This window comes from Xenopus laevis, chromosome 9_10S (assembly GCF_017654675.1).
Source record: "Xenopus laevis strain J_2021 chromosome 9_10S, Xenopus_laevis_v10.1, whole genome shotgun sequence".
Lineage (NCBI taxonomy): Eukaryota > Metazoa > Chordata > Amphibia > Anura > Pipidae > Xenopus > Xenopus laevis.
Genome location: NC_054388.1, coordinates 110,741,203 through 110,753,056, shown reverse-complemented (window position 1 = coordinate 110,753,056; position 11,854 = coordinate 110,741,203). Strand labels below are relative to the sequence as shown.

Sequence of the window (11,854 nt, the reverse complement as noted above, 5' to 3'; positions counted from 1 at the left end):
CCGATATCGGTCGGCTCTTTTTCCACCATACACGCAACGAATATCGGACGAAAATTCGTTTCGTACGATATTATTTGTGCGTCTATGGCCACCTTGAGTCTGACTTGCCCAGCAGCAGTAATATGAAACTCCTTTGTACACATTTTTAATGAGTCATCTTAGCAAGATAAGGAATCAGAGAAAGGTAAACTGCTTTCACTTTTACTTCATTCTGTCGAATGTTCTCTGCAGCTCTAAAGCAGAAGAATAGAGATGGCTGGATTTGAGAGAACTGAGGATCATGTGAGGAAATATATTGATCACTTCAGCCTTGATAACTGTGCTCTGGGGAACCAGGGCTATAACCGAATTCTCATACAGCTGTTTGGGTTTATGGGTCATGGCAAGTCCTCCCTCATCAACTCCTGCCTGTATGTAATAGATGATGGAGCATATCACATGTATGCAAAAGCTTCGGCTTCCCACGCTAGTGTCACTTACAGTAGAACAGCCTACCCACTCACCGACACCATCACTATTGTGGATAACAGGGGGTGCGCTACATTCAATGCGTATGAGACTGGAGAGATTTATGCCCAGCTGGGTAAGTGGCAATTTGTTTACTTGGCAGAATTGAAAATGATTGTATTAAATTGCATTTATAAAATCTGTACAATTAAGTAAATGTAAACACCTGTACACCATTTTTTAAAGATTTCAAGGTTTTTTTGTACTTCTAAATAATTCTGTGCTGTTTCATAAGAAATAAATTGCAATGTGATTCCTTAGAATTTACGGTAGAGAGTTTATTATCCCTTTATCCCTTAAAACTAGCTGACCTGTATAAATCACAGCCTTGTGCCTTTATATGGTCACATAACCCCTCAGTGACTTCTAATATCCTTATCATTTACAGTAGGGGGTACATTATCCCTTATAATACATGAGTGATACTCAGAGTTCCCTGTATAACTCAGCCTGCAGCCTTGTGCCTTTATATGGTCACAGAACAACCCCTCAGTGACTTCTAATATCCTTATCATTTACAGTAGGGGGTACATTATCCCTTATAATACATGAGTGATACTCAGAGTTCCCTGTATAACTCAGCCTGCAGCCTTGTGTCTTTATATGGTCACAGAAAAACCCCTCAGTGACTTCTAATATCCTTATCATTTACAGTAGGGGGTACATTATCCCTTATAATACATGAGTGATACTCAGAGTTCCCTGTATAACTCAGCCTGCAGCCTTGTGTCTTTATATGGCCACAGACCCTCAGTGACTTCTAATATCCTTATCATTTACAGTAGGGGGTACATTATCCATTATAATACATGAGTGATACTCAGAATTCTTTGCTCTCTATAATGCATCCTGCAGCCATGTGCCTTCAGTGTTATGAAACTCCTTGGTGATTTCTGGTGTCCTCGTAATGTACTGTATAAACTGTAGCAAGCCTATGAATAAAATCTTTTCATTTCTGTAGGTAACTTTATTCCTCTGAATCAGAAAGTTCAATGGACAAATGATTATGGAGCGATGATAAACAGACTGGAGGACTCAGAAATGGATCCTAATTTCACAGATTTTACTATTCCAGTGTTCGTTTACAGGTAAAATATTATGAGTCTTGGTTATTCCATGTCTCACATTTTGTTGTCAGGGTCAGACTGGGGTACCCGGGGCCCACCGGGACTGCTGTCTAAGCCCCCCCTCCAGCCCCCCGTCCCCCTACTGTAACGCGCCAGCTCAGCGAGGGAGCCGCTCAGCACGCATGCGCAGCGCCGGAAATTTTTTTTTAAAATCTAAATATCTGGAGAGAGGGTCTGGGTTTTTTTCCCGGTGTCCCGCCAGGTCCCGCCGGGCCGGAGCATGCGGAGTAGTCAAACAAGTACTTGTGACCATACATACTCCAGCCTGCTGATGAATTATGTGCAAGTGTATGAAAGGGGACGCTGACAATACTGTCACCCTGAACCAGTGCAGGTATGGGACCTGTTATCCAAAATGCTCGGATAACAGATCACTAGAAAATCACGTAAACATTAAATAAACCCAATAGGCTGGTTTTGCTTTTGTTTTGGTTTTTCCAATATGGATTAATTATATTTTTGTTGGGATCAAGTACAAGCTACTGTTTTATTATTACACAGAAAAAGGAAATACATTTTTTCAAAAATGTGCACAGAATTGAGAGAGTTTTTAAAGGGATACTGTCATGGGAAAAAGTTTCTTTCAAAACACATCAGTTAATAGTGCTGCTCCAGCAGAATTCTGCACTGAAATCCATTTCTCAAAAGAGCTAACTGACTTTTTTATATTTAATTTTGAAATCTGGGACTAGACATATTGTCAGTTTCCCAGCTGCCCCCAGTCACGTGACCTATGCTCTGATAAACTAGAAATTCTTCAGCTCAATGGGGCAAATATTATCTCCTGAGAAACTGTGATAGGGATTGTACAAAATGTACAATGTGGGACCAAAACGTCGGATAAAATGTAAAAGTGTGAATAAATTGACACGTTTTTTCACCAAACTACACAGAGTGTGCTGATCTTCTATATATATATATATATATATATATATATATATATATATATATATATATATATATATATATATATATATATATAAAACCAACTATTAATGAAGGGCTCAGCGCCAATAACTGAACCTAAGTGTTTGCCAACCAAACAATTTATAAAACAGCAGTGATTAATTAAAAATGAATTAAGATTTCATTATCCTCAAAAAAAATAGAGGTGGAGGTGTCCCGGTTGCTACTAACTGATGTTTTTTCAAGCTAAGCCCTGGGACACCAGTCAGGACACAGAGAACTGTATTCACCTTCCTTTTTTTATAATAAGGAGAAACTACCTCTTCTATAAAACCACAAACCGACTGTGCCTTGGAAAGAAATAAGATTCGTAGGATAAAGGAAAAGGAGATAATGCGCATGAACCCGCACGCTACTTAATCAGCTCCTATAAAATCTACCGCAGTTATATCTAATAAAAGGTTTTAAAATAAAAAAGGTTATGGAGGTGGTGGTGACGATTGTTTTGCGTAAGCTTTATCAAGGCAACCATTGTCATTATTAGGGTTGCCACCTGCCCGGTATTTTACTGGCCTGGCCGGTAAAAATTAAGCTTGATCCGAATGTTACTAAAAGGAACAATGCATAAAAATATAGGAAGGCCGGTATTTTTTTCAAGAAAAGGTGGCAACCCTAGTCATTATGCGGCAGGGACATTTAAAGCTCGAGTGATCACGGTTGCCATTTTATTCCGTCTGTACGGCACCTCCAACTCCCTTATGTTTTCGCAATATTCCATGCATCCGAAAGGGAATTCCACCATCCAAAATGGCCACTGCTACCTCTCCACCATCTATGTTTACAATTGCCATGGAGACCCGACTCCTTTCCACCACTAAAAAATTATTTAAAGGGGAACTCTATATCTGAATAACCGAAAATTAGTTCTGTGTATACATAAACCAAATGAAATGGTACAATAAATAAATTATTATGGCCAAGATTTAATTCCCAGTTGATAAGGAGAACTGTCTCTCTCTCTCTCTCTCTCTCTCTATATATACAGATATATGTTAGTGAATTATCATAACTAAGATTAAATACACACAAGTTCCCTTCAGAGCTACATATAGGGAACCAATTGTTTATTGGATGAAACATTTATACAATTGTTTCAAATTGTATTGTTTCACGAATAGTAATTTATTGGCACATGGCACTTTAATAGTGAGTGATAAATAAACTAATTAAGGTTAATGAATTTATGATTCATTTAAGGGATTACTAAATACATACTGTAATTGTAAATACAGTAGAGAATTCCTTTTATTTTATGATCAATTGATTTATTATATATTATTTCAGTGAATTCTGTAAAATGATAACTGGTGATACCCAAATTATCTAAATATCACTAAAAATAGTGAGGCGTTTTACTTATACATTATATTTGTTGTCAACCTGGATTTGTAATATTACCCTATCACAATCACGTAAGTGAAGTGTTAAGAAACATGAACGGAAGTTCTTCTTTTTATTTTGATTAAATATTTTGGGGGTTTATTTTCCCTGTTCTTACTCCCGGGAATGTTAATAATGGCTAACTGTATTCATTTTGTTAATGATTTAATAGAAATCAATTCCAAATGGTTAAAAGATTTAGATCTCATATTTGTATAATAGATTCCTGTTGATTAAGTGGTTTGTTGTCCCTTATCGATAAATTACCAAATGACGGTGTTTGTCCTTTTTTCGGACTTCAATAACAAGTATAACATCATGGAAGAACTTTTTGTGTCTTTATGCAACACTGGGAGAGCCACTACTAAGACTGATGTTAGAGGGGCATGCTTTCACTTGTCTTATTGACTTCTGGAAGAAAGCTTCCTGGGGAATGGAATTTCATCGGCATGATAGAGTGGTGTATTTTGCCCTATTGCTGCTATTGGTGGGGGTTTACCATGGACTAAGGAAGCTGCACATTTGTCATTGACTTTTGAGCCCCAGAAGCATTCTGTGTCTCCAGGTTGGCCTTGAACCCAGCACCTACTAAAAGAATTTTGTTGAGTAGAGTTCAGTGGATTGATCTCCCAGGTATGGTGGGATTTCTTGGCAACTTGCAGAGTTAGAAATCTGCAGAAAACGTTGTTCTTCAATAAAAATAAGACTCATCCTCAGTATCTCATTAACCAAGTCCAAGGTAAAATTCTTACAACTCAATTTCAAGTGTTAAAAGGAAAACTAGAGTCACTAAACTATTTATCGAGGAGTTAATATCCCCAATAACTTATCTGGACTATAACAAAGCAAGAATTCCCACGTGTGCAAAAACAAAATATGATTAAATTAAAAGATGGGCTAAAATAGACTTTCACCAGTTCTTTCAACAATTTCTCCCCCTATAATATTATAGGAAAAAGTTTTAAGGAAGACCGAAACTTCCGTTAGTTGTGTCACTTGACCTCGCATGATCACGGTTGCCATTTCATTACGTCTGTACGGCACCTACAACTCCCTTATGTTGCGCTGAAAGGGAAATCCACCACCCAAAATGGCCACTGGTACCTCTCCACCATCTACGTTTACAATTTCCATGGACACCGACTCCTTTCCACCACTAAAAAATGATTTAAAGGGGAACGCTATATCTGAATAACTGAAAATGAGTTCTGTATATACATAAACCAAATGAATTGGTACAATAAATAAATTATCATGGCCAAGATTTCATTCTCATTCTCTCTCTCTCTCTCTCTCTCTCTCTCTCTCTCTCTCTCTCTCTCTCTCTCTCTCTCTCTCTCTCTCTCTCTCTCTCTCTCTACATATTTATAATAAAAAAATGGAATAAGTTAATGTTAGTGAATTATCATAACTAGGATTAAATACACACGAATTCCCCCCAGAGCTACATATAGGGAACCAATTATTTAATAGATGAAACATTTATACAATTCTTGTTTCAGCCCTTGTAGTTCTAAGGGGTCTAAGTTCTTTCAACAATTTGTCCCCCTATAATATTATAGGCAAAGGTCTCAAGGAAGACTGAAACGTTGGAATAACAAATAAACTTTATCTCTTTTTCACCATATTTTAAGTCCTGTGAGTGCCTTGCTTTACATGATATGCTATATAACACTCATTAAGCATCTGTACTCTATGCTTGTTTCTGTTCAGGGTTCACAATCAATCTCCAACATATACTCAATCTTTGGAATAATTTATTCCTGAATCAGAACACCCATTTTTTTACTTCAATAAATTTTTATTGTTCATCACAACAATAGTGTACAGTCAATTACTGCTATCAGAAAACACAAAGCAGCATGCTAAAATGTACATACAATAAGTAATGAGACATACATCATCTGTAAACGTACATTTGTTGTGCGAACCAAGGTTCGTACTTCCGTAAATGAACATACAGGGTACAAAAGCATCTTTTTATAAAAAGAAAACAAAAAATAAACAAAAACAAAAAATAATAAAACAAAAAAAATATACCTCTCCTGTACTGAGACCAAATATACCCTAAGAAGGCTACAGGGAAAAAAGGATAACGGGAGCATCAGTCCCAAATCTATACTCAATCCATGGGTTCCAGGTTAACAGAAACTTCTGATGGGTATCTAATAGAACACTAGTCATTTTTTCTTGGGACATAATCCAATCAACTCTGCACTTAACCGGGGTTATAGGAATTTGCCTCTGTTTCCAGGCTCCCGCTAAGGTCCTCTTAGCAGCTAACATGATGAACGAGAACAGGCGAAACTGAGCATTGGTGAGCTCTTGGGGTTTAACGTTAAGTAGGGCTATTGCCGGGTCTCTAGGCAAGGAAACCTCAAAAACAGAATAAATTATGTTAAAGACCCTAATCCAAAACCTTCGGGCACCCGAACAGGTCCACCATATATGAAACATCGTGCCCATTTCCCCACAGCCTCTGAAGCACCGGGGATCTGCAGTGGGGGAAAATTTCGCTATACGCGCTGGGACTAGGTACCACCTAAAAAGTACCTTATAATTGGCTTCCTGCAAGGAGATGTTATTAGAAGACCTCTTAGTTGTGGACCAGACTCGCTCCCACTGTTCTAGAGATAATTCTTTAGATAGGACCCTATGCCAAGCCTGTATATAGGGTAGCTCCAGAGGCTGGTGGGATTCAAAAAACCTACTATAGAGGCATGACACCGATTTGCGCAATCTAGGGGAGTGAAGACACCACCTTTCAAAAAAGGTCATGGGAACATTCATGCTTTCCCCATGGCTCCATTGAAACCGTATAAAGTGGAGGATTTGTTGCAACCGAAAACTTTCACTAGTTGGAACAGAAAACTTATCACAAACCTGCTGAAGGGAAAGTGGGCCCAAGGAAGAGCATAACTGACCCATAGCCCAAATTCCATGGTCCAACCACCACCGGAAACGTGAGGCCTGTAGGCCTGGGGTAAATTGAGGGTTACCAAATATAGGAGCTGCAGGGCAAAAGGGGGAGCTCAAATGTAATTTCTTGTTGGAAATATCCCAGATTTTCAAAGTTTGCTGGAGACAGCTACTAGCCTGTCTAGGTCTCTTCCCCGGAGAGCTCCACACCAGTGCAAGGGGGGAAAATGGTTGGGTAAATGCGGCTTCCAATTGGACCCAGTGTGGGCAGTCTTCAGTGGAATGTAGCGTGAGGACCTGGGCCAACTGAGCCGCTTTATAATAAAGGGAGAGATTCGGGAGGCCCAGCCCACCCCCCGACTTAGGGCGATACAAAGTAGCTTTACTGATTCTGCGAGATTTCCCCGCCCATACAAAACATAAAACTCTTGATTCAAATTTAGCTAAATGTCCTATGGGGATAGGGACCGGTAAGGTCCTAAATAAATATAAAAGCTTTGGTAGAAGTGTCATTTTGACAGAGTTAATACGGCCTACCCATGATATATGGTGAGAGCTCCACTTTTCTAAGAGAGTTACCAAAACTTTAAACATAGGCGGATAATTGAATTTATATAATAGATCATAAGAGCTTGTTAGTTTAATGCCTAAAAGGGAAATATAGTTCGGATGCCAAATAAACTCAAAGTTGAGTTGGAACAATTTTTCTACTGCATGAGGGAGATTAATATTTAATGCCTCTGTTTTGTGGTGATTAATACGGAGTCCGGAAATAGAACCAAATGTGTCCAAGAGACCATATAAATTTGGAAGGGAGTAATGGTAAGAGTGAGATCATCCGCAAAGAGGCTGATTTTATGGTGCATACCACCCACTTCAATTCCTGAAATATTAGGGTTGGAATGGATGGCAATGGCCAAAGGCTCAATAGCCAAATTAAACAGGGTAGGGGATAGGGGGCAACCCTGACGGGTCCCTCTGCAAATCGGGAACGGTGTAGAGGAAAACCCCATTATATGGACTGCAGCTGAAGGGGCATCATACAGAGCCTTAACCCAGGTTAACAAGTTTGAGCCAAACCCCCAGCGCACTAAAGAGTAATATAGATAGTCCCAAGACAAGGAATCAAAAGCCTTATGAATGTCTAACTTAAGAATCATAGACTTGATGTCTGAGGCTTTGGCATGTTGCGTGAGTAGAATAAGACGCCTAGTAGCGTCTGAAGCTTGACGACCCGGGACAAAGCCCACCTGATCTTTATTTATTATTGAGGGGAGGAAAACATTGATACGTACATGTAGCTATAATTTTACCTAAAATTTTAATATCCGTATTCAAAACCGAAATGGGTCTATAGTTCTTACAGTCAAAAAGGTCTGTATCAGGCTTAGGAATCGCAGATATTTTAGCGCAGAGAGATTCAGGATGTAGCTTCTGTCCCTCCCGCAAGCAATTAAGCATAGAGGTCAAATGGGGAATCAGTATAGGCGCAAATTTTTTATAATAAATATTAGCAAGACCATCTATACCCGGGGCTGTATTCGATTTAAGCTGTTTAATAGCTTGGGCTACCTCTTCTTGCGTAATAGCCTCATCAACGAACTGAGATTGTTCAGGCGAGAGTTGGGGAAGGTCTAGGTCCCTAAAAAATTTAGCGTAAGTCGTTTCCGAAATAGGGGAAGGCTTGGCATAAAGTTTTTGGTAAAAGGCTGCAAATGTGTCTGTGATCTTTTGTGGATTTCCTGACAGAGGACCCTGTGAAGTCCTGATTCTATGGATAGATATGGGCTTATCTCTTTCGTTTAGCTTACGGGCCAACATCCTCCCTGGTTTGTCTAAAGAGCAATATAATTTATGCTGAGCCCATCGTAGGGTCTTCTCAGCGTTAGTGGACAAAAGTAAATCTAAATCTCTCTGAGCATTACGGAACTGGGTCAGATGAGCTTCAGTGGGAAAATGTATATACAGATCAGATGATCTATCCAATTCCTTAACTAGAATATTAATGGCCTTCAACTTTGTCTTCTTTCTTTGAGATCACTCCCCTAATGACTGGTTTATGGGCTTCCCACAGTATAGTTTTCAATGAAACTGAAGAGAGGTTTTCAGAAAAATACAAATTTAGATTATCTTTAACCTTAGCTACTACATCGGGAAAGCCAACCAGAGACTCGTTCAGTCTCCAAAATCTAGTCGATGTTCGAGATAGAATGTGAGATAAAGTGGCTATAACAGGACAATGATCTGACCAGCCTACATTTACCATCGTGGAAGATTGAAGGGAAGCCACAATAGCAGATGTGAGAAAGATGTGGTCTATCCTAGAAGACAGCTTATGTGGGGCTGAATAATGAGAGAATTGGCGTACTTCTGGATTGGACTCTCTCCAAGCGTCAACCAGCCCATTAGCAGCACACCCATTTTTTTGTGATATAATGTCCTTTTATTTATACACACATAATATAGGGTTCCAACGTAGTATGTCTCCTTTAAGCATATTGTTGTATGTGTTTTGCAGTGTTAAAAAGGGACTCGCTGAAGGGGAAAAGAAAGAGACTAAAGAATTCATTGAAAACTGCCGGAAAATGACAGGTGGGTTTTCTAGAGAACAGTCAGTGCAGGGATACCATAAAGATTATCTTTCCTTGTGGAGCTGCTGGCATAATGACTTGTGTTCTATGAGTATTTAATGCCTTATATGATTGAAAGTCTTTAGATTATAAGCAGTTTAATCACTTTTAACACTATTCAGTTGCTGCACCAGTAAGATCCAAAAATGTTTTACACAGTGCCCCCTCTTTTTCGTCAATGGGGTTGCAAAATGCTGAGGAAATTATCTAAGCTCTTTATGTTCTCGGACCTTCCACCAGTCTTTGGGTCTGCTGTCTTTGTCTCTATGCCTGAACATAAGTATTTCTGAATATTAGAATTTCTTCATACAACAAGTATTTCTGTTATTAATCTTCTTTAATCCTGTTCAACCAGTTAAATGACTACTAAATATTTATGTCAATGATATTTCTTTATTTTAACATACATACATTCTTCCATATTTTTCAATGTGCAGACTCAGAAAATATATCTGTATCTGTTGTCAGGAATGTAACTTCAGGGACTGCAGAGGATAAAACCATACTAGGGTCTAGTGATGGGCGAATTTGCGCCGTTTCGCTGAAAAATTCAAGAATTTTTTTACGCCGGCGCCCGTTTTTGACGCCAGCGCCTGTTTTTTGACGCCGGCTGACTTTTTTCCAAAAAAAATGTGTTTTTTGAAGCCGGCGAATTTTTGCAGCGAATTTCATGGGCGTTTTGCGAATTTATTCGCTGGCGGCAAATCGTTCAAATTCACCGTGAATTCGCGCCTGGCGAATAAATTCGCCCATCACTACTAGGGTCCTCTGAGAGGACCCGATGGACACAATGGGAATTATCTTTCATTCCAAAATTATGGTGTGACAAGGCCAATGCACAAATGCATAAGAAACTGGTGTGATTGGTTATGGGTAGATTTGGGCTACTTCTTATCAATTTGCAGCTTATTATAGATAAGATATATATTTATTTGCTGGTTTGAAGTTATTAAGGATATGTATGTGTGACTAATTAGCCAATTTTAATGTATTATTGCTAACCAGGGCTTCTATTAACCTATCAAATTAGCAAAGAAGAAAGCATGTTAGGTAAGCACAAATACAAAAATATATTTTAAGATATTGGAGCCAAAGCAGAACAGTTTATCAGATTCTATTCTGTCCATCTGATGATCTTTCTGTTGTATATTTCTCTTTTCTCCATCTATCTGAATCACTATTACATCCCAAGCCTATTGTTGGTTGGACAGAGGATCTAGGATTTTCTAATCTCTATGAAAACAATCTAGTTATCAATTGTATTCTTCCTTATAGGAGTTTATCCAATTGTGGTTCTGACCCACAAAACCTCTGGAGACTTCATACAGGCTGAGAAGGAGTTCCTGCTGATGGGAGTAGAAAAGGTGATTAAGATAGAAAACTACACAAAGGAGGATCATGGCAGAACACAAGGGCGCCACAAGGAGATCCTTAATCTTCTCTACAGCGTTCTGGAAGATGTCAACTTCCAGATGAAATATAAGAGGAACCCAAGAAAAGAGAGAGTTGAGCGCAAGAAATTTCTGCTGAACTTTCTGCATGAGAGAGAGATGAATAAACGACTGGAGCAAAATGCTTATGCAAAATATGAGAAATTGATAAATTAAGTAAAGTGACTATAATACTATAATACTGCTGGCAGGAATTATGCCAGTGTGTCCCTACTTCTATCTCCCCTTTTCTTGTATTTGGACAATCCACTCCCTATAATCAATTATACTGTTAGAAAAGGTGCTTGACAACATGCCTCACATGGAAGATTTCCCTGACACAAATGACTGATTTGCTCCTGCCATCTCCCAAGACATTGATCTCTCAATGGAAGTCATCAACATCTCCGTGGCTATACACAGAGAGATCCACTCGTTTGGCGATGTCGCCAAACAAGTGGATCTCTCTCCGATATGCCCACCTTGAGGTGGACAATATCAGGCTGATCCGATCTTTTGCCCTAGGTCCCACAATCTGATCCTAATGAATGGGAACGGGCGGTCGGATCGCGGGACCGCATCAATGAACAGATGCGTCCGTGATCCGACGGGATTTGTAGTCCCATCCGATCAAGATCTGGCCGAATTTCGGCCAGATCTGGATCAGGGAACCCGTCGGGGGGCCCCATACATGGGCCAATAAGCTGCCGACTCGGTCTGTCTGCAGCTTTTATCGGCCCATGTATGGCCACCTTGAGTAGGGCTAAACTGAAAAAGGCAAGAGCTGTGCAATGTGGTTGACAGGGGAAAAGGCTATTCTAGTTATAAGTTACTGCTCTGTGGAAAACGTAGTTGTGAAAAAAATGCACGGATTTCTGTTAAAGGGATTGTGTCA

The 11,854-nt window shown here is 39.3% G+C and overlaps 1 protein-coding gene across 1 annotated transcript; it reads left to right on the top strand.

Moving 5' to 3' along the window:
• The first annotated feature begins 221 nt into the window (after positions 1–221).
• Positions 222–11,136, top strand: LOC121398802. The gene is made up of 4 exons (XM_041578116.1): positions 222–583; positions 1,469–1,595; positions 9,418–9,491; positions 10,805–11,136. Exons 1-4 carry the CDS (start codon positions 253–255, stop codon positions 11,134–11,136), a joined length of 864 nt encoding a protein of 287 aa, XP_041434050.1. The 5' UTR covers positions 222–252.
• The last annotated feature ends 718 nt before the right edge of the window (positions 11,137–11,854 follow it).

Bases quoted from the DNA above. Each gene is read 5' to 3' on its own strand.
- LOC121398802 (XM_041578116.1), top strand. From the start codon at position 253: ATGGCTGGATTTGAGAGAACTGAGGATCATGTGAGGAAATATATTGAT. The intron at 1,596-9,417 runs GTAAAATATTAT...TGTGTTTTGCAG, and splicing joins ATTCCAGTGTTCGTTTACAG to TGTTAAAAAGGGACTCGCTG. The intron at 9,492-10,804 runs GTGGGTTTTCTA...TCTTCCTTATAG, and splicing joins AAACTGCCGGAAAATGACAG to GAGTTTATCCAATTGTGGTT.